General features: G+C 51.6%; 1 protein-coding gene across 2 annotated transcripts; it reads left to right on the plus strand.

Moving 5' to 3' along the window:
* The first annotated feature begins 1,037 nt into the window (after positions 1 to 1,037).
* GPRC5B (G protein-coupled receptor class C group 5 member B) lies at positions 1,038 to 22,148 on the plus strand. 2 transcript variants are annotated; one of them, XM_035717457.2, is made up of 4 exons: positions 1,038 to 1,196; positions 9,330 to 10,343; positions 19,100 to 19,212; positions 20,547 to 22,148. In XM_035717457.2, the coding sequence occupies exons 2-4, from the start codon at positions 9,338 to 9,340 to the stop codon at positions 20,634 to 20,636; spliced, it is 1,209 nt and encodes a 402-aa protein (XP_035573350.1). In that variant the 5' UTR covers positions 1,038 to 1,196; positions 9,330 to 9,337; the 3' UTR covers positions 20,637 to 22,148. The 2 variants fall into 2 exon arrangements, with proteins under 2 accessions (XP_035573350.1, XP_025272154.1); XM_025416369.3 differs by having other exon boundaries at positions 20,567 to 22,148.
* The last annotated feature ends 668 nt before the right edge of the window (positions 22,149 to 22,816 follow it).

The following is a 22,816-nucleotide window of genomic DNA, read 5'->3' on the forward strand; positions in this document are numbered from 1 at the left end:
GCGATGGAGTGGAGGGAGGTGATCTCACTCTCAGAAACCAGAATGGGGGGGTGGGGGAGCGGGTTCTCAAAGTTCTGGGTTTGGAGGGAGCTTGAAAGTCTGAGTCAACGAGGGAACCAACGCGGTGGGTGCAGCAGCTCCAGGCCCCATCTGGGCGATGCTGATCCGGGACAGCCAGGTGGACCAGAAGCCAGACTCAGTGTGGAGGAGCGAGGCTGCCTGGGACCCCCCCGCCCCCCCGCCCCCCCTCCCCCCACTCCGCCGCCTTCAAGCCAGAGCTGCAGCCGTCGGGTGGGCGTGCATCCGGGCTGCACCGTGGGCGTCTGCGGAGCGCCAGGCCCGTGGCCCCGGGGGGCTGGTGTGTACCGCCCAAGGGAGTAGTAGTGGACCTGTGCATACGTGGGTGATGTGTGCCGCGTTGGTGCTGGAGGTTCTGCGTAGGGACCCAGGTGAAAGATGCACCGTGTGAACCTGTATATTTGGGGTAGCCAAGGGCTCGAGCGTTGAGCGGTGTGTGCAAAGGGACAGTGACAAGTTGGGGCGGGGTGGGGGGAGCGGAACGTGCCCAGGTGGACACTCGCTAGAGGAGGCCAAGCCGCGGGATCCTCTGCGTGCAGGACCCGGTGCGTGTACGGTGAGGGGAAGTCACTGCTCGTGAACCCGCTTTGGAGAGTGTCCTGTACTAGGACACTCGTGGGAGTATCCCTCGTGTGTGTGTGTGTGTCCTTGCAAACGAATCAACTTGGGGAGATGTCCGGTGCGTCTGGACCGCTTACGGGTGCACTGTGAATGTGGGGGAAGTGTCTCCAAATTTGGGACCCTGAAAAGAGGTCGTCTCAGCGCTCCCTGAAAGGAGGGAGAGGACTGAGCGGGTGGAGAGACGCTGCGCAGTTGCCGCCGGGGGCCGCGAAGACCCGCGCGCGGGGCCGGGGCGGGGGGCGGGGCCGGATGCCCCGGGGGTGGCAGGGGCGGGGCCAGCAGGGCGGGGCCAGCAGGGGGCGGGTCGCGGCGGCTGCAGCGGCGCGGGCCGGGCCAGGGGGCGCCTCGCGCGGCAGCGGCTCTCGAGGGCGATGCAGTGAGCGGGGACCGGCGGGCGGGCGGGCGCGCGCGGGGCGGGGGCCGCGGCCGCGCTGCAGAGATGTGACTTGAGGCCAAGGACCAACAGGAGCGTCGGCGCTGCGAAGCCGCGGGGGTCGGTGAGTGCGAGCCGCGCCGATGGGGTGGAGGGCGCTGCTAGGACCCCACAAACTTTTCCCGCCGTGGACTTGGGAGGATTGGGGAGTCCGCTTCTTGGGCCCTTCTAAGCGCCCCCCCCCCCCACCCAGGGGGTCAGTCGGCTGAGGGAGACGGGAGATCGAGGAGGGGGGAACCACAGTGCGGCGGGAGAGGAGCCGCAGAGGGCGGGCGGGGGAGGGGAGGGCTGGAGACCTCTAAGCCGGGGTTGCGGGGGAGGGTGCTGGCTACCCGGACCAGGTGGAGATCGGAGTCTCAGAGCAGGGTCTGGGGGCGACCACAGGTAAAGGACAGCTGGGAGTAGCGCGAGGGAGTCCAGCCGCACCCGGTGACTCGTGCGGAGAGCCGCGGGCAGGTCCGGGGCCGCGTGCTCCGCCCGTGGGGGCTGACCGCAGGGCAGACGGAGCCTGCTCACGGGGGCCGGGCTCTGGGGGTGAGCGGCGGCACCTGCCGCAGGGGCCGGGGGCCAGGCTTGCAGCCGGCGGTGCCTGCGCACTACGGGACGAGGAGCGAGCAGCGCGCGGGGCGGGGAGGAGGGGGTGGAGGGCGGCCGAGCGGAGACCTGGGGCCGAGGGACGGCTGCATACAATGGCGAGCGGCTGGCTGGGGCTGAGGACTAGCCCGTGCAGTGGTGCCTTCGCTGCCCTTGCGGGACGCGGGCTCCCAGCCCCGCACATCCCGGGGTCCCCAACGCCGGCACCCGCCTGGGCCCCGGGGGAGCGGGGCGCCGACCTTGCGGTAGAGGACGGCCCCAGCGCGGCTCGCGAGTTCGTCCCCTGGCCCCCGCTGTCACACCCAGGCCTAGCCAGCCCCCCCGCCCCCCGCCCCCCGCCTCCCAACTCGTTCCCCGTTCGCGAAGGGGGCGGCTCCTTGGAGCGCGGACAAAGGCCCCTGGAGTGTGGCGGGCAGCGGCGTCCCTGCCCGGGGCCCCGGCCCACGCGCCACACTGGCTGCCCAGCTGCGCCAGGATGGGGGGTACTTGAGCAGAGCCCAGGGGGAGGAACCGGGGGTCCTCGAAAAGACGAGAGAAGTGAGGGGGAAAGTGAGGCACAAAAGCCACGGGAACTTCAGCCAAGGAACCTTGATTCAGAAGTTTCCTCGGTGGGGTGGGGGCCCTGGGTGGGTTTTGACTTCGAGTTAAGCTGCATGCAAATAGCATGTAAATAGAATGCAAATCATCATCTGTGGGGCGGGAGCCCTCCCCGCGGCCGGTTTTGTATCTAGGCCTTGGAGTGAAGGGTTTTCTGTGTGTTCCCTGCTCTGAGTCTGAAAAGGGGTCAGCTGAGTTGAGAAGGAGAAAAATGCAAGGGGAAAGAAGTCGCCATTTGGGGCAGGCAGCAAGACAAGCAGTCATGTTAGAGAAGCTCCGACTCCTTATTGCTGAACTTGGTCTTTGCGGCCGTGTACCAGCCACAGAAGTGAAGCTGGGGCACTACAGTGTAGAAAACGGACAAGCCCCCCGCTCTCCAGGCCGGGGCCAGGTGGGTGAGCAAGTGAATAACTAAATAAGTAAATAAATAGTAAGTAGATATAACTTCTAATTGGGGTAAGGGCTGCCAGGCAAATAACACGGGAGGATGTCCAATACAGTGATGAGGGTTGGCTTCTGTAGGAGAGACCGTTCTCAGGAGTGACATTTTTGGGGAGCCTGGCAAGATGGAGGGCCCACCTCTGGGAGGTCTTGGAGGACCACCGCAAGTGTAGGGCTTAGAGGTGGGAATGAGTTTAGAACTGAACAAAGGCCATTGTGGCTGGAGCTTGAGGCAGATGTGGAGGGGGTGGGTGGGAAAGGATGATAGGACCAGCCGGATCCCAATCTTTGGGCCGGGGAAAGGAGTTTAGGTTTTATTCTCCTTGGGCCAGTGAACCCTCGGAGGATTTTAAGTGGGAAGCCAAAGGATTGGAGTTTTAAAAGCTCCTCCTGACCTCAACACAGAGACTGAAAGCAGCTCCCCTTTCATTTTGCCTCTGGGGATGGCAAGGCGCCGGGAGCCTCCGAGGGGCTCTCTCTGGCCTGTGGGGACCGCTCTGAGCCTGTCCTTTCCTGTGAGCCCACTGGAGGAGCAGCTGAGGTTTTAAAATTCACATCCCACTTTGAGGCAGTTCTTGTCCACTTTAAGGGGCCCCCTCCCAGAGCCCTTGGCCCTATAAGCACTTCACAGCAGAGCTTCCTGGGGGTTCTGAGTTAGTCACATTTTCTTCTCCGAATTACAGCCCAAGAGGAACCATCCACCCCTGAACGGACAGCCAAGGATGCAATTTGCATTTAAATGATTGCTTTTATTTACAGGATTGGAGCTGCTTTCCATATTCATGGATCTTGGAGCTTGTGTTCTGGCAACCCTGTTTACTAACCTAGGAGGATTATTAAATTCAAGGGCCCCCAAATAGGCTGGTGGTCCGGGCAGCATTGAGAAATGAAGGTTATGAGATGGTGTCACTTGGAAAAGATATCAGAGGGTGAGATTGTGGGTCTGGGAAAGAGCTTAATGTCAGGAAACCTTGTAACAGTTTGATCTTGCAGAGCAGGAAATGCACCGTCGGCTATAACGGGAGTAGGCTGGGACGGAGTGTAATGCTGGGGTGCGTGGGGAGATTGGCTCCACAGCTTCATCCTGGCCTTCTTCCAGACATGGGGTGAGGGCTCAAACCAGAGGTATCATGTAAGGGCCTCAGGTCAGGAGTTGGGAGTCCTAGTCCCAGCTTGGCCTGGGAATTCCAGTGCGCCTCTGGCCAAGCTGCCTCACCTCTCATTTTCCCAACAGGAAGGACCATGGAATCATAATTGTCTTCCTAATAAACAGGGATCCCATACTCCCAGTGTGCCAAGCACCTTGCGGAGTATTTTTCATGCACTTTTCACACTGGCTTTGGAAGGCGGCACTATCTTTCTCTTTTATAGAGGAAGAGACTGAGGGTCAGGGAGGTTAAGTAATGCCGCATGTCACATAGTTATGTCTGGCTTCACTCCCACTGAGGTCTTCCACTCTAGAGGAGACGGATAGAAGTGTAAATTCTGTGCCCGGCATTCATCCAGGTACCGAACTACTGACTGCCCAGGAGTAGGAAAGCCCCTACCCCACCTGCTTTTTTTTTTTTTTTTCTTTCCCTTCCAGGTTCTAGCATCTCTTCCACGTCGTTAGAGAAGATAGGTTTAAGATGCCTCTGATCTGGGCACGGCAAAGGGACACTGAGGTAGAGGCGTCCTTAGAGCCCTGCTAGGAGCCACTGAAGCGAGGCTGGGCAAAATGGTGTTTGGAGTGATTTTATACATCTCGCATCTCTTTTCTGGGTAGTGGGTAGATGAGGACACTGGTTCCCAAGAGAATGGCCAGCGTCTGGTCTCTGGGTGTTCTGGCTCTGACTTCTTGACAGGAATACCCAGTTTCAGGGCCCCCAGGCTGGCCTGGGTTTCCCGTGGGAAAACCATCTTCATAGTGAGGCTTCCACTTAGAGCACCTGCTTTGGGATCAGGTGAGTTTAGAGCCTCCCAGGGCAGACTACCACCCAGGGCATCTCCCTTTCGCACCACCTCAGGGATCTCTTTGGTTGCTGTGATGGGGGAAGCTGGAAACCAGTGTTGGACAAACATCTGGGTGAGCCCCCTTCCCACCCCATCTCCATGGCAACTGCTCCTCCTGGAAAAGCAGTCAGCAAAGTTCATAACCTCTGACGAGGGAATGTTTGCCAGTCATTTCTATTTATTTAACAGACAGCTTATATAAGTGCTTGCCCTGTGTCATCCACTGTCCTAAAACCTATTATTTTAATCCTCACAACAATGAGGGGTGCCGCTAACACCCCTGTTTTGCAGATGAGGAAACTGAGGCAAGAAAGGTTAACTCAGCTGCCCAGCGTCACAAAGTGCTGCTGGCAGGTGGCGGGGGCAGAACTTGAAACCCAAAGATCCCGCTCAGAAGTTCACCCTGCTTGATGAGGAGCGGGGCTGGGAGAACTAGGCCTGCGTGTGGCCTTTGGGCAGGCAGCACTGTCCTCACACAAGGAAACTTGCCTGCATTTTTTCCAGCCTCTGCAGGCCCCAGCTCGTGGAGAAATGGAGCGTGCTGCTCCTCCACCTGCCGGAGGCTTCTGGCCCCTCTGCGGCAGGGACAGGGAGGGGGGGGGGTGGTGTAGACAGGGGATCAGGAGAGAGGGAGAGAGGGAGAGAGGGAGAGAAGGAGATAGCGTATTTAAGAGCCTCTGAATGAGTCACATTTCTGGGAGCCTGCCTGGCAGCAAAGGTAATTAGTATGTGAGCCGAGGCTTGTGCATTCGTTCACATTTGTTCATTCCTCCTTTTGAGGAGCCGCACGCCTACATCCCATGGGTTTGTTGCCATATATTCATCCCGACCCAATCAGCCTTGCCTGCGGCTGACTTGAAACCTCTAATCTGGCATTGTTCAGTTAGGGATTCCTGAAGAACTGCTCTTTTGGTGGGAGGGAGCACCAAGTGGCCCACCCGGCTGGATGGGGCTGACCTGACAGTGGATGCCTCCTGCTGGGTCTCTGGCAGGGCTGGTGAGGTGAACTCACTGGGGCCATGGCTCCTGGCCACCCCTGCTGCCTATGTCCAAGCTTCTCGAACCTCGGTGTGCCCAAGCATCTGAGCACACTTGGAGTTTGCTGCAGGGCTTGCTGAAACCCAGGGGGCTAGGCCTCCACCCCCCTCCCCATGAGAGTCCGAGTATCTAGTGACGCTGCTGCTGTTGGCGGCCTGAGGATCAAACTTTGACTTAAACCAGTCAGTCAGTTCTTTCCTCCATAAGACCGCAACCAGGGGATCGATCCCTGGGTGGCTGGGGGATCCCTGGGTTGCTCAGTGGTTTGCCCTCACCCCAGAGTGTGATCCTGGAGTCCCGGGATCAAGTCCACGTTGGGCTCCCTGCATGGAGCCTGCTTCTCTCTGCCTGTGTCTCTGCCTCTCTCTGTGTGTGTGTCTCTCATGAATAAATAAATAAAACCTTTATTTTTTTTAAGATTTATTTTTATTTATTTATGAGAGAGAGAGAGAGAGAGGCAGAGACACAGGCAGAGGGAGAAGCAGGCTCCATGCCGGGAGCCCGTCGCGGGACTCGATCCCAGGACTCCAGGATCGCGCCCGGGCCAAAGGCAGGCGCAAAACCACTGAGCCACCCAGGGATCCCCTAAATAAAACCTTTTAGAAAAAAAAGACCACAACCAGAACATCTGCCCTTCTGGGGTAACAGGAGGGGCGAGACCGTTTTTATCAATCCATTTGTTTAGCAGCTGGGTTGTAAGCCCTGCCCATGAGCCAGGCACTAGCAAGTTAGTGCAGAACAAGACAGACAAAACCCTGGACATGGGAGAGCGGGGGAAGAGTCCAAAAGGGTAATAAAATATCTGGCAATTGTGGCAAACGCTACAAAGACAAAAATCAAAAGTACTGGTGTAGAGCATAATGGGGACAGGAAGGACCTTGTTTAAGACAGACTGGCCAGCAAAGGGCTCACTCACCAGGTGACATTTCCAAAGTCCTGGTCTGTAGTAAGGGCCCAGGTAACAATAGTACAATTGTTTGCCCCCTGGCTCCACCACTTTCTAGCTGTGTGACCTCGAACAAGCCAGCTGATCTCTATGTTTTATTTACTAAAAAATGGAGATGGTAAGAGTACTTGCCTCATAGTGTCACTGCAGAAAAGGCATTAATATATATGAAGTAAATGAAAGTATGCCTACAGCGAGGTAAGCATTATGAGCCAGTTACTGTCATTGTCCCTCTGGCAGGGGTAGAAAACTCTGGAGGGCAATTCTGAATTCCCTCAGAAATCCTAGATGAGCCAGTCTCAGCTTCATTCTGTGAGGCAGTCTGTAGCCCTCTTGATCATCCTCGACATTGTTTTGTAGAGTGGGGTGGCTGTCGTCACCTCCTGGCCATCCTTAACAATGATAATGATCCACAAGAGACAACTGGATCCCACTAAAGCTCCTGACTGCTATTGGTTGCATCTGCATGCCTGGACATTGGGCAGGGAGGACATCCTGGAAGAAGGAGGCCCCATGATGTGGAAGGAATAATAGGATTTCTTTGTTGGCAAGTAACACAAACCCAGCTCAAACTGGCTTAATCCAAAAAAGGGAAGCTAATTGGCAGGGTGAATAGTGACTGGACCAGGAGTCTGACTGCCAACATCTAGAGTGCATCCTTACCCCTAATTTGCTTGAGTAGAATACTGGGATGCATACTTAAGCACCTCTTGCCAGATGCCTTCTGTCCTGAACCTGCCTTCCCTCATCTATAGGCAAAGGTGACGATCCCTATAGCACAAGGCTCCTTCTCATTTGGCGGCATCAATAATTTATCCCACTCAATGGCTTCACAGCCAAGGCAGGATCAGAGCTGCTCCTGGGATCCCGTAAAGGAGCAGAGAGAGAGAGAGAAAGAGAGAGGTGGTCGATACTGCATTTACTTAAGGAAGCCCCAGGGATAAGCTGGAGCTGCCTGGATGTGGCTGGTTACAACCTCACACAGGGGTGGAGCTAAGACAATAGGTCCAGCTTGAGCTGCCTGGAAACAGGCATCAGAGCGGAGCTGTGTAGGCCATAGCTTTCTGAAGGCCAGGCTCCGTTCAAAAGCAAGAGCTGGTGGCAGTGGGGTAGAGGAAAGAGTCCTAGTGAATAAGCCTCTCATTCATTCAGCATTTACTAAGCATCCACTTTGTGCCAGCACTGTGTGCTACTGCTGGAGTCTACACCAGTGGCGCTGTCCTGATGAATTTGCATGCCCTCCCTCCCCAGGGGACATTTGGCAGTGTCAAAAGATTTTGGGGTTGTCACATTTTTAGGTTGGGGGAGTGGGTGTGCCATGGGCATCTAGTGGATAGAGGCCGTGGGTACTGCCGAACATCCTACAATGCACAGGACAGCCCCTCACAGCAAAGACTCCAAGGTTGAGAAACCCTGGTTGACCCTGATGAACTTAATGGTGTCCCTGTCCTCCTGCATCTTGCCGTGGAGAAACACAGGGAAAAGAGCAAGAAGGGAATGGGAGAAACAAAGTAAAGAGGCAAGAAAAAAGAAAAAACTATTAGAACAAAGAAAGAAAGAAAGAGAGAGAGAGAGAGAGAGAGAGAGAGAGAGACAGGAGGCTCTGGTGAAGAGGAATGGAGCTGTGACCTTGGCCAAGGCCTGAGAGGGTGACATTAGGTGGGGGTGAGGAACAGTTTTCCAAGCAACCGGTTGGGAAAGCTCAAGCAGAGGGAGGAGGAGGGGTAAGATGAGACTTGGGTTAAGCCCATTTGCCATGGCTGCTGTGTGGAGTCCAGCTTTCATGGGGGCCTGAAAGAGTGCCAAGGGGGATCCTGCAGGCGCCCTGGGAGAGGTAGAGGGTGCCGTGAGGATGGTTTCTCTGGAGGTCTTTGGAGGAGGTCTGAGGGGCGAGGGAAACGGAGAACCCAGGATGATAATTCATTTTGGATACACTGTGTTTGAAATGAGGGTATGCTTCTAGGAGCTGGGTGGTATGACCTTGGTTAAGTGTCCTGACCTCCTGGAGACCCTGTTTTGTCACCAGTGTAAGGACTGGATGTGCCCGGTGCCTGGCTTAGAGTGAGTCATAGGTAAATATTAAGCCGTTACCATCAAGAGGCTGGAAAGAGGCAGTGCATACCATTCTCAGCACAGTGCTGGGCTCATAGCTATAACTCTTCAGTTTTGTTTCCATTCCCTTATGTTTGAAGAGGTCAGACGTAGCACAGAATATAAAAATCAACGAATACAAAAGAGTATACAGAGTGAATCTCTCTCTCACCCTCTTCACCAGTCACTAGCAGTGATGATTCATGATTGTTGACTGTGCCAGATCAAGGCTGCAGATGGGAGCTGAAATCAGGGTCCTGTACCACCACCCCCTTCCCAGCCCCCCCTCTTTCACAGCCCCAGGGGCTGTGCTGTCTGGAGAAAGGGGTGCCTTTTTCTGATCTGTCAAATGTGCCTTGTGGGCCAGCAGGTTCCAAATGAGGTGGGTCTTAAAGTCAGCAAAGTGGGAAATCTTACACTGAATCAATCTTTTTCTCCCTCCAAACCCCCCTCCCAACCCCCCCCCTCCTCAATATTCTGGAACATTTCTGGTGCCAGAGAGAAAGATGAGAACCCACAAGGTGCTCGCCTTCCTCCTACTCTTTGTGATCGCCTCCGGGGCCTCTGAGAACGCCAGCACATCCCGGGGCTGTGGACTGGATCTCCTCCCTCAGTACGTGTCCCTGTGCGACCTGGACACCATCTGGGGCATCGTGGTGGAGGCGGTGGCTGGGGCAGGCGCCCTGATCACGCTGCTCCTGATGCTCATCCTGCTGGTGCGGCTACCATTTATCAAGGACAAGGAGAAGAAGGACCCCGTGGGCCTCCACTTCCTCTTCCTTCTGGGGACCCTGGGCCTCTTCGGGCTGACATTTGCCTTCATCATCCGGGAAGACGAGACTATCTGCTCGGTGCGCCGGTTCCTCTGGGGCGTCCTCTTCGCGCTCTGCTTCTCCTGCCTGCTGAGCCAGGCGTGGCGCGTGCGGAGGCTGGTGCGCCACGGCAAGAGCCCCTCGGGCTGGCAGCTGGTTGGTGTGGCGCTGTGCCTGATGCTGGTGCAGGTGATCATCGCCATCGAGTGGCTGGTGCTGACTGTTCTGCGCGACGCAAAGCCGGCCTGTGCTTACGAGCCCATGGACTTCGTGATGGCCCTCATCTACGACATGGTACTGCTGGTGGCCACCCTGGGGCTGGCGCTCTTCACGCTGTGCGGCAAGTTCAAGAAATGGAAGCAGAACGGGGCCTGCATCCTGGTCACAGCCTTCCTCTCTGTGCTCATCTGGGTGGCCTGGATGACCATGTACCTCTTTGGCAACGCCGAGCTGCGGCAGGGAGACGCCTGGGGCGACCCCACCTTGGCCATCACGCTGGTGGCCAGCGGCTGGGTCTTCGTCATCTTCCACGCCATCCCCGAAATCCACTGCACCATCCTACCAGCCCCACAGGAGAACACGCCCAACTACTTCGACACCTCGCAGCCGAGAATGCGGGAGACAGCGTTTGAGGAGGACGTGCAGCTGCCACGGACCTACATGGAGAACAAAGCCTTCTCGATGGATGAACACAATGCAGGTAACACGGTCGTCACCCTGCTGGGTTAGGCTCCGGGCCCATGTGCCCCCAAAGGCCTCCCTTCTTTCTCTCTAGTGGGGATCCGTCCTCCCGGGGCAGTCCTGGCAGATTGGAGCCCACAAACATTGGCCTCTGCGCTATCACTGGCCCAGGGGTGGATTTTTATTTAGCATTTCTTCCTATCAGTTGGCAACTAATGTAATATAAAACTCCAGATTTCTCACCTCTTTGGAAAAGTCAGCTCTGGCAATGGTGGGTTGACATTCCCACCCGGCTGCGATTGTCTAGAGCTGATCTGAACCAGTGTAGGCTGGAAGGTGCTGCCGCTCAGGAGTTGTAGCTGCTCTTTTTGTTTGTTTGTTAGTTTTAATTTTAATTCTGGTGTAGTTAACGTGCAGTGTTATATTAGTTTCAGGGGTACAATCTAGTGATTCAACAGCTCCATATATTACTCAGTGCTCATCAGTGTAAGTGTATTCTTAATCCTCATCACCTATTTCACCCATCCACCCCTATCCCCAGCCTCCTCTCAGCTCGTAACCCATCTGTTGTCTATAGTTAAGAATCTGTTTTTTGGGTTGTCTCCCCCCACCCAGCCCCCTTTGTTTTGTTTCTTAAATTCCACATATGAGTGAAATCATTACGTCTTTATATCATTACATTATTTGTCTTTCTCTGACCGGCTTATTTTGCTTAGCATTATAGATCCTTCTGTAGATCCACCCATGTTGTTGCAAATGGCAAGATTTCATTCTTGTTTAAGGCTGAATAATATTCCATGATACATATACCAAGTTTTCTTTAGCTATTCATCTATTGATGTACACTTGGGCTGCCACTGTGGTAGACAGTATGGAGGTTCCTCAAAAAATTAAAAATAGAACTACCCTATGATCCAGTAATTGCACTCCTGGCTATTTACCCAAAGAATGTGAAAATGCTAATTTGAAGGGATATATGCACCCTTATGTTTACTGCAGCATTGTTTATAATAGCCAAATTATGGAACAGGCCAAGCGGCCGTTCCTTTAGGTGGGGATCCATTTTGTGTTTACCACACTCCCCACCACTCCCCTATTGCTCCCCAACCCGGCTGCTATAACATATTACCATTAATTCCCTGCTACCTAGAAGTGTTTGAGTTTGTAGTCCAGGTCCTAGATGGATGCAGGGCATACTGGGGGCAACGCTTGTGTCTCCTCCCCACCTCCGCCATTAGGTGTGTATGAATTGATCCCTGGAGTCAGATTCCCAGACTCAAATCCAGCCTCTGTACTTCCTAGATGTATGGCTTTGAGCAAATTGCTCTACCTCTCTGAGCCTCAGTTCTTCCCATCTGTAAAAGAGAAATAATGAGAGAATGCACCTCTAACGCTGTTGTGAGAGGTAACATACTGAGGGATCTGGCATGCTGAATGTGTGTCTTGGTTGGGTTCCCAGGACCTGGCATGCTGGATGTGTGTCTTGGTTGGGTTCCCCTGAAAGCAAAGCCTGAGACTTGGGTGCAGCTGGCTTACCTGGGAGGTGTTCCCTGCAAAGGAAAGGGGAGGGATAATGAGACCAGGAAGCCAGAAACAACCAACAAGTACATCAGTGGGTTGGTGACTGCTGTAGTAAGCTGGAGCTTGGACCTGACAGGGATGCGTGTAGAACAAGCCTCAGACTTGATCTTTCAGATCAGGAGCCTGCGGCATTTGCCACCAACTCCTCAGTCACCCACTGTCATGTATGTCCTTTGTCTCTCGCTCTCATTGCCACATCCCCCATTACCCTGGCCAAATAAGTTCTCTTGGCTTCTGAGAGACTTGCTGGACACTAGAGGTGACAGCTGTCTGGGTACCCAGGACTGTCTGATACCCCTGCAGCAGGATTCAGAGGTGAGCTTAGAGGATGTGGTGCAGGCACTCGAAGCCCCTGCTTTAGATGCTTCAGAAGTATCTCTTCGAGTCATTACTTCAAGTGAGTCTGCTAGGTTCCCAGCATTTGAGATTAAATAAAATCGCCTTTTCTCAGTTGCCTGAAGATAGATCAGGGGCTCTAATAATGACCACATTAATAGTAGTAGTAGCCACAGCAGGAGTAGTACTGATTACTTAGCTGTTGTTTATTGAGCGCCCCTGTGTGCCAGGTATTATTCTAAGTCCTTAACTTCCCTTGCTGTACCCAGTGAGGTAGGTCCTGATATTATCCCCATCTTATAGATGAATAAATGGAGACTCTAAGAGGTTCAGTAACTTGCCAAAGACATACAGCTAGGAGATGGTCCATTCCAAATGGTCAGGGTCCCCTTTCAGTGATGCTCACCCAGGCAGCTGGGCAGTGTTCACTGGCCAGACATGACTGCGGAGTCCACCTTCCTGGGTTGAGTGCTGAGTGTACCCTACCTGTCCCCTGCAGGCAGGGAGAAGCACATCGAGGCATCAGATCCTCAAAGGCCACCCGGAGCCCTCCCCACCTGGATGTGCCCAGTTTCCTCTGTACCTCCAGCTCCCGACCAGACCAGCAGTAGGGAACACCAATGGCCTCAACTGTGGATGAGGCTAGAAACCCTGGTGTGGTCTTTATCAGAGCTGTATCGTTCTTGTTAGAAAGTCCCAGGCCAGCAAGCCCATGTTTGTCAAAGGATTTAACAAGAATGAGCATCAGCTTTGGTGGCGCTGGCTCCCCATGTTGCCAGGACAAGGGGGGTCAGGATGGAGTCATCACTGTGAGCCCAGAGGGCCCTCCAGGGAATGTCATGAGCAGAGGTCAGGAGTCTGGCTGGTTCCTGGGGTCTGGTGGAGCCACCTCTTCCCTGGCTCCCCCTGGAATAGGGTCCTCTCTATATGAGACCCTTGGACTCCCCCTGGACCTAAAAGGTAGTAGGAACTTCTGAAATGGGTGTGCATTTTTGTATACTCACTGCAGGATTTTTGTCTATCACTTCATCAGACTCTGAAAGCTGTCTGTGACCCCCTGGAGGTTAAGAATCCTTGGTATTAAACCTGATGGTCTAGTTTACTTGCAGTGAAATGGGGATGCTATAACTACCAAAGTAGTAGGGTCTTCAAAAGTAAGGATGACTAACCTTTCATAAGTGCTTACCATGGACCGGTTACCATTCTGAACATTTTAGTGGCTAATCTCATTTAATCCCTACAATAACCCATTAAAGTCCATTTTGCAGATAGAAAACTGAGGCACAGAAGGGCTATGCATCTTACCTAAGAGGCAAAGCCAGGGCTTGAGCCCTCACAGGCTCATTCCAGAGCCCTGATGCTTGATTAGTCTACCACAGAATTACTTACCTCTTCCCAAAGCACTTTAGTGACCCTTGTCTCACAGATGTTCAGAACAACTTTGTGCATTGAGGAGACAGGGTTTATCAGTTCCATTCATTTCCTGCAGAGCAGGAAACCAAGGTCTAGGCGGTATCAGGCAACTTGTTTAAGCTCACACTCTTAAAAGCAGGGAGGGGGGAAAGTTGGTTTTCCCTACATGCATCTTTTCTTGTGACAATGCAGCCAGTATGTTCTATCCACATAAGATCCAGAGATGAAAGTTATCTAGGACCCAGGTCAGTACCAGCAGTACCAGGGCTGGCACGCTGGGTGATCGGGGCATCTAGAGGTGCCCCACGCCCCCAGCTATTTCACACTGTGGCACATTCCAAAGCCAAGTAAGTTGTCTTTCTGTCCCCTTTCTTTTCCAAAATAAAAATAGCTTTTATCCTTCCCTTTTGATGACAATAGCTATAATAATCACGTAGACGTTTCAGCAAGTAAAAATAACAAAAATTGCTCAGAATCCCATTTGCCCAAAGGCAGTTACTGCTGTTTGTGCCCATCTTGCCAGACATCTCTTGGTGAGCACACATAGTCTCTCTACCTGTCTCCCTCTCTTCCTCTCTCTCTCTCTCTCTCTCTCACACACACACAGACACACACACACACCAAACCCATAGAGCTGTACTTAACCAAACTATACGTTAGAATCACTTGGAGGAAAAAAAATCACTTGGGCAGCATAAAAAAAATTTACCAGTGCCTACCCCCCATCCCGGTTCTGACTAAATCTGTTTGGGTTTAGGTCTTTTGAGCTCACCAAGTGACTTGACGATGTAACCACTGATCTAAGTACTGCTCTGCAGTGTTTGCTTAAAGCAATATTGTATCATGGATTGAGGCCTCTCCAGGTCAGCGACTACAGAGTTCTGGTATCCTTTTCATGATGCAGAGCTTTCCTTGGGCACAATAATTTATTTTTCTGATCCTCCGCTGGTGAATATTCCACTTGTTTTTGGCCTTCTGTATAAGCAGAGCTGCAGTGAACATTCATCTTTGTGCCCTTGATCAATTAACTTCTTGGGAAAAAAAAAATTCCTAGACACGTGTAAGAGCCTGCATCTTGAAATCTTGATGTATAGACTGCCAGCAGCCCCCTCTAAAAGTTAAACTAATATACTGCCCCCACACCACTTAATAACTGTAGGAGAGCCCCATTTCTTCACCAACCTTGGATGTTATCAGACTTTAATAGCCCTGTTTTGGATCATCCCAAACGTGTCCCCACCAAAATTCACATGGGACCAGACAGGTGGGCCTTTCCCTCAGAAAGCTCACGGAGGCTAATTTGGCATCCCGGCTAGGGATTGCCCTTGTTCTAGAAACTGTTGCTTTGCTGGCTGGGGAACATCTGGGCATGCTCCCTTGCCATTGTGAGAACAGCTGTTATTTCTTTGGTGCTGACCTCAGCCAGCTTGTATTTTAGGGAACCAGGCCCCACTGGGGGCCTTGCCCAGGAGTTACAGTTGGCTCTGTTTCTTTTGCATTTTAGCCAGCCAGCTTTTTGGGCCTCTTCCCTTGAGAGTAGATCCCTGACATCTTCAAGAGATGGGAAGGGCATTCCCAGGTGGCCTGTGGCTCAGTCAAGCCCCAGTGGCCTTTGCTTCCAGATTTCCTCCCCCAACCCCCAAATGAGACCCCAGGTACATACCACTTCATCAACCTCCTGCTTATTAATAAAAGTTATCATAAGGCATGAGGTATGTGATAAAAAATTAAAATGTACCAAAGGATATAGCACCTCAGATCACATCTTGGAAAGCGTTAACAAAGCATATTAAATGTTCACCTTCCAAAGGAGCAGTAAAGAAAAGTGTTCTTTCTTTTGGAGCATTTGGGGTTTCAGATCTCCTTAGGACTCAGGGCTATTTAAACTCTTGACTCTTAGTGACCTGGTAGAAGGCCCTGGATCAGCTTTGAGGGGAGGGCCAATCTAGCCTCACTTGCAGAGTCTGGATAGGAGAAGGCTAGCATTCCCCCTATAAACTTAGACTCCTGTGGTGACACTCTTCCGGATGAGCCCTGCTTGCCTCTCACCGCTGACCTAGGTCAGAGTAGGGTGTTAGGTAAGGCACTGGAGGTTGCAAGTAATAAAACATCTGATTTGACCTGGCTTAAGCAAAAACAAAACAACAAATAAATGTACTGGGGATTGGGCTACGGGAAGCATTAATTAGACCAAGGAGGCTTGAGTGATAACTAGATCTTTCTCCATCTCTTGGCCCTGTTAGTGGCAGCCCACAACCCTAGGCTTACATAGAATCCCTGTGGAAAAGAGGAACATTTCCCAGGATACTTAAGCAAAAATCCCAGAGTTGGCTCTGATTGGACCTGATTGGCCAGGTTGAAATCATATGCTAACCTCAGGCCAGGGTGGAAGGCAGTCATAGCCTACCCTTCCCTCAGGGGCCTCAGAATGTGGGAGGGATGTTGACCAGCAGAGAACCACAAATAACCACTACACAGGGGAGCCCTTGGGGCCAAGGCACCCCACAGATGGCCGGTAGAGAGGAGAGTCCAACCTTTGTTTCTTTGAGGAAAATGTGTTGGGGTCACATTCCTCCACCACAGCTGGCCTGGTCTCTGCATTTTAAGGAAAGCAGTGCTATTTAGTGTTCTCTCTTCAAGCAGGCTAGGATTTGAGACTATTAAAAATCCATGAACTACCTCCTCTGGCCCCTGGTGCCATTCCCTGGCTCCCCTTTCTCTACTTCCAGGGAAAGGTGTCTCCTTGCTCAGCTCATGCATAATGAGCTGCTTGAAAGCTTGGATGGAGCTGCTAAAGCAAAAGAGGTTTACCTACATCTGGAAACATTCATTCCTCACCCTGCCTCAGTTTCTCTGGTCCAGCTTGGGCTGAGCTGCCCCTCTCTGAATGTCAGTTAAACTCAAGTTGCTTCTGGGGTGCCTGGATGGCTCAGTGGTTGAGCATCTGCCTTTGGCTCAGGTTGTGATCTTAGGGTCCTCAAATCAAGTCCCGCACCAGGCTCCCAGCAGGAAGCCTGCTTCTCCCTCTGCCTATATCTCTGCCTCTCTGTGTCTCTCATGAATAAATCTTAAAAACAAAAACAAAAACAAAAAAACCTCTCAAGTTGCTTCTAAGTAAGTGTGATAGTTAAAAACAGTATCTGAAGCCAGTATAGCGTAAGAACACAGATTCTCTGCCTGGGTTTGAATGCTGGTTTTGCTTCTTTACAGCTGTGTGACCTTGGGCTAGTAACTTAATCTCTCTGTGCCCTGTATAAAATGGAAATAATGACCCTATCATGCTATGAAAATTAAATGAGTTAATACATGAAAGACTGGGGCACCTGAATGGCTCAGTGGTTGAGCATCTGACTTCGGCTGTGGGTGTGATCCTGGGGTCATGGGATCGAGTCCCGCATTGGGCTCCCTGCAGGGAGCCTACTTCTCCCTCTCCTGTGTCTCTGCCTCTCTCTCTGTCTGTCTCTCATGAATAAATAAATAATCTTTAAAAAAAATACATGAAGGACTTCTCACACTCTGTATAAGCAGTAGAAGTATAAGCTGGCCTAGCTGCTGGCCAGCTATCTGCAAAGGTTCACTCTATTACTAAGGTGACTTTGGTTCCTGCCTCAAGTAAAATAAAAATCCCAAGCTCTCTTCTACTTTTCAGCCCGAAAAATGACTCTCTGTAGAGAAGACTTTTTTTCCTTTTTTTAAGATTTATTTGTTTGTTTGTTAGAGAGAGGACTTATGAGCTGGAGGAGGCACAGCGGGAGATGGACAGGCAGACTCCTTGCTGAGTGTGGAGCCAGGAGGCTGCTGTGCCATGGGGCTTCACACAGGGGCTTCACACAGGGCTCGATCCCATAACCCTGAGGTCATGACCTGAGCCGAAATCAGGAGTCCAGCCGCTCAACCGACTGAGCCACCCAGGCACCCCTCTTCAGAAAAGACTTTTAAGTGAGTCTTTTCCTAGCAAAGCAAGATTAGTGCCTTCATGAGAATGAAAATAATAGAGAGTCCGTGTCACAAATGAGATGGACTTTTGTTTTTGGAGTGCTCCTGCATTCTGTATTAGTTTTTAATGGACTATTTTTTTTAGAGCAATTTTAGTTTTCCAGAAAAATTAAGCAGAAGCTACAGGGAGTTCCCACATGCCCCTACTCTTAACAGCTTGCATTAGTAGTACATTTGTTACAGTTGGTGATTCGGTATTGATAATGGTATTATTAACTCAAGTCCAAAATTTACATTTTAAAGCTCATTCTCTTCTGTTTGTACAGTTCTATAATGTTGGCCGTGTACCATTCTAGTATCATAAAGAGTAGTTGCTGCCCTAAAAATGCCCTGTCCTCCAGCCTATTCCTCACCACCGTCCCTACCCCCATCCCTACCCAGTCATTCATCTTTTTACTGTCTCTGTTCTTTTGCCTTTCGCAGAATATCGTAGTTGGAATCACACACAGCCTATAGCTTTTACAGACTGGCTTCTTTCACTTAGCAGTATGCATTTGTTTCCTCCAGCTCTTTTTGTGTAATTTGGGTTTTCTTTACAAAAAACGGAAATTTAGACTTCTAAAAACACACAGCAAATAAGAAACACTATTTACCCACCTTTTTTTTTTTTTAAGATTTTATTTGAGAGAGAGAGCAAGAGATGGAGTGGGGAGACAGAAGGGGACTGCCCGCCGAGCAGAGAGCCCCACAAGAGGCTCTGGGGACTCCAGGATCATGACCTGAGCCTAAGGCAGACAGATACTTAACCCCCTGAGCCACCCACCTTTCTTAGGTTCGTTAAAAAGTGCTGACATAGTCTCCCATCTTTGCTACAGCTGTCTCTTTTTTCCTGTTCAGAAATGCCCTTCCCCGGGTGGTGGGAGTCCCTGGGTTGTCTTTCCGGTCACCCTCCCATGAAGACGGCCTCTGTCGTGTACTCTGTCCACATTCCTAGGGTTGTCTGCCTCTGTGTATCCAGAAGTGGTGAATAGGGTTGAACAGTGTGATGTTGAACTTGACACGAATGACCTGGTATGCTGAGAGAGGAGAGCTTTGAGGCTTGCAGAGGTGCTTCTCTGTCCCCCACACCGCCCCCCCCTCCCCCCCCCCCCGCCCCCGGGGCCTGCAGGGGCTGCAGGGAGGGGGTGAGTGGCGGAGGAGAAGTAGAGGCTCAACCCTGCCCCCCACCCCAGCAGCCTGTGCCCTGGATTCTACAAACTTCCCAACACCACTGAGATGGGTCATGCTCCAAGAGAGCCAGAGAACAAAGCCCCTTTGTGACTTTTGTTTTGAATCTGGCTTGTGACAATGGGGAGGGGTGCGGGGAAGGGGGGTGCAGAGTGTGTGCTGGGGGGCATAGTGTTGATTCAGGGGAAGAAAACAAAATTGTGGGTTGTTTTTTTTGTTGTTGTGTGTGTGTGTTTTGTGTTTTTTTGGGGGTGTTGTGTTGCTGCCTCCTCCCTCCCTCAGCTCTCCGAACGGCGGGATTTCGCAATGGCAGCTTGGGAAACAGACCGAGCGCTCCGTTTAGAAGCAATGTCTATCAGCCCACTGAGATGGCCGTTGTGCTCAATGGAGGGACTGTAAGTATCAAGAGGTGATGTTATGGCCTGAAGCCCAAGAGTGGTCAGTGTTGGGGGGCAGCTTCAACGGGGGACAGACTGCTCTGTGGAGGCTGCTTTCGGGCGTTGCAAACACACCGGTTGTAGTTGACACCCCCTTGCAGCTAGAATGCATGCACTGCTTCCATTTTTTTTTCCTTCTCTACCCCCTGTTCTCCACGCACAGAAGATCCACCTATACTTAGTTAACCATCTGTGGATTCGTTGCAAAGAGTTCCTATGTCTTGGGGCTCTTGTACCCAGTGAGTTCTCTGGCTTTCATTTTGCAGAAAATGCCCACCCACCCCCCTCCCTGGTAGGTGACTTGTAGGAAAAGCCCAGAGTTGTGAAATGCTGGCAGATTTTGCTGACATCCAACCTAGCATACCCACCCCCAGCCTCCCAACCCCGGCTCTGTGCCCCAGCTGGGTACCGGGTTCCCCCACCTCCACTCTTTAAAAGATTTCTTAAGAAGGAGAGTGATTATCATTTCTCTCCTGTGAGCACAAAAACAGGTTTTACTATCTGATGCCAAACAGACCTTCAGCAGAATTGTCATTGTTTACATTTTGCCTCCGTGCAATTACATCATTTTGTTTCTCCAGCAATCCAAAGACACACTGTCATTCCCACATTTAATTTCCAAACATAGCTACATGCTTCTTTCAGAAACAACGCATAAGCCAGTTTACACATGTAAATTGGACTTCCATTCTTCTATCATGTGCCAATTCCATAACTCAACCTGAGCTTTTTTTCTTTTTCTTTTCTTCTTTTTAATGTAAGTTGGGGATGGTCTTTTTGATCTCTGGAGGGAATTTGGGTTTTTTTCCTGGTCTTTTGAATGGTATGCGAGGCATTGGTTTGCACTGGTTTGGAACAGCCTCAAAGACAAATAGACTCACAGATTTGCTTTCTGAAAACCCCCTGCCATCCCTTGGGCTGTTTTATTGTTGGGTGCCAAGAAAAGCCTGACTCGAAAGCATTTGGCCTGTGTGTTATAATAAATAATGTGAGAAAAGGGCCCCATCAATCACTCTTAGGCCCTCCTGGTCTCTTTAAGGCCAGTAGGTATAAAAGCACCCTGACCATAGAAGGCAAAGTGGGTGTCCAAGTGAGGAAACATTCATTTGGGGTGTGCGATTACAGATGAAGGGACATGGCCTTCCCAAGAACTGAGCAGCGCGACACACAGTGGTTGCTGCTTTTCTTGGGAATTATTCAGCCTGTTATGAAAAAAGCAAGGGAACTTATCTTTGGCACGTTGTTAACGAATTGGTTTCTGATGTTGACTTTGCAAAGCACAAAGTTTTTAGTGTGTTATCCTTGTTTCCAGATCCCAACTGCTCCGCCAAGTTACACTGGAAGACACCTCTGGTGAAAGACTTTTAAGTTCCAGAGAATAAGAATCTCTCTTACCGATTTTATTCCCTGGCTGTGTCTTTCTTGAGGGAGAAATCAGTAACAGTAGCCGAACAAGGCTGCCTCACAGCCGGGAGATCTAGAAATCCTACACAAGGGGATTTCGTGTAAATGTGAACACTGCTGAACCGAAAAGCTAACACCGACTGCCCTCCTGTCCCTCTGCCACACACACACACACACACACATACACACACACGCACGCACACATAATACCAAACCAACCTCAATCCCTGCAAACTAAAGCAAAGCTAATTGCAAATAGTATTAGGCTCACTTGAAAATGTGGCTGGGAAGACTGTTTCATCCTCTGAGGGTCGAACAGAACCAAATTCACAACCGGTGGGCCAGGCTGGTGTTGGCTGAGTATGGAGGTACCCACACCACTGCCCCCCCAGCAAGTGCTGGACCCCAGGTGGCCTCTTGGGGATGCTGTTTCATTGAGAGGGCTAATAGAGACTTTGCCACCAACTTGCCTGTTGGTTTGCACATTTCAAGGGGGTCAGGAGCAGTTAAGGAGTTGTGGGTGGGATTCCAAGGTGAGTCCCAACCGAATCATGGGTGAGCTTTACAGCCAGTAGTGGTGGAGGGACCCTGCCTGGCGTGTGCCAACGAAGAAAAGGCTATCTGCGAGTCGAAGTGGCCATCACATTTAGAAAGTGGTGACCTACAACTGTTCCCTCTATGGGCCTCCTGCTGCAGGTCTGCGGCAGGGAAGCACGCCCACCTCCCTCCTTGGTGGAGCCATAGCGATATTCCTGCTTGGGGCAGCAGTCTCTCTCGCTTGATGAGCTCTCTCCACTTGCCAATGCTCCCCTGAGCCCTTTCCCATGTTTTCTCCCACGTTCATTGCAAAAGCTCAGATGGGCCATCAGCTTACAGCCCCCGCCCCGGGTTTGGCAGGCCAGAAGGCAGTGCCACAGCAGATTTTCCATGATGATGTCATGTGGCACGGCATCCCAGGGGAGAGATGACACTCTGCTGCCTAGCATGCAGTGAGTTCTTGGATGTTATACATTGACAGAGTGCAAGTTCTGGGGGGAGAAGGGAGCACTCGAGGGGCTCTTGCTGCTTTTGGAGGGTACGTGGGACATGTTTTGACTTGGTTTTCTGTAAGTTCCATGAAAATGGTTCTCTTCAAAGCCCATTGTTTCTGTCATGGTTTCCATCTGTCCTAAGCAAGTCATTCCTTTGTTATTTGGCATTTCGAACATCTCGGCCATTAAAAGCCCCCATATTCTCTGCACTGTTTGGCCAGCATAATCACTAGCAGTGATTCAAAGCAAAGAGTTTGAACCTGACGGCATGAAATGTATAAATGAGGGTGAGTCCTTTGGCATATACTCTAATGACTATATTGCTTTTTCTATAAAACAACCCATAAGCCTTTAACCTTTAAAGAAAATGAAAAAGGTTAGTGTTTGTTGGGGGGGAACTGACCTCTTCATAAGCCAATATGTCTGAGCTGTTTTAATAAACCTTCTGATTTTTCTCAAGGCCCTAGTCTCTGCTGTGTCCCGTCCTCGCCACAAACCCCCTTCCCCCATCGCCCGCAACCTTGCAGAGCTGTGGGGTACAACGAGACCAATTTGGCCATCCCTGTGTGGCCTTCCTTCGAGTTTTCCTTCCAGCTAGCGCATTTCCTTGTGTTGCCACGCATGAGGAAGATAAAGCATGGCACCAGAATGCCACCCCTACCTGACCTTTGGGAAACAGCCCCCGCCCCTGCCCAGAGCATGTGCTTGCTTCTAGAGAACCAGATTCCAATCCTCTCTTGAGGAGTGTTGTTGGTGGACTGGAAACCTGGAGTACTGGGGATGGGAGGGAGGCAAAGACGCTAAGACCTGGGGTAGGGATGGGGGTGGTTGCATGCAGACCCAGTATTCTGAAAATACAGAAACCTCCAAACACCTCGGTCCAGTTCAATGACAAACGACAGCAATACACATTCTCGTGCCAGGAAATGGTTGCTTACCCCCGCTCTCTGGAGTCCTTTGGAGCTCTCTGATCCCATCAGTGATTCTGTCTGCAAGAGCTCCCCCGCCCTTGCAGAAGGGAGCAAATTCACCTGATCGTTTTCTCTCTCAGTTCTTGGTGGTCCGGGCCGATAAGGTGAGCACCGCGTAAATGGCATGGCTACAGGGGGAAAGTAACGTTTCACCAA

This window comes from Canis lupus, chromosome 6 (assembly GCF_003254725.2).
Source record: "Canis lupus dingo isolate Sandy chromosome 6, ASM325472v2, whole genome shotgun sequence".
NCBI lineage: Eukaryota > Metazoa > Chordata > Mammalia > Carnivora > Canidae > Canis > Canis lupus.

Bases quoted from the DNA above. Each gene is read 5' to 3' on its own strand.
- GPRC5B (XM_035717457.2), top strand. From the start codon at position 9,338: ATGAGAACCCACAAGGTGCTCGCCTTCCTCCTACTCTTTGTGATCGCC. The intron at 10,344-19,099 runs GTAACACGGTCG...TCCCTCCCTCAG, and splicing joins GATGGATGAACACAATGCAG to CTCTCCGAACGGCGGGATTT. The intron at 19,213-20,546 runs GTAAGTATCAAG...CAAAGTTTTTAG, and splicing joins TTGTGCTCAATGGAGGGACT to TGTGTTATCCTTGTTTCCAG.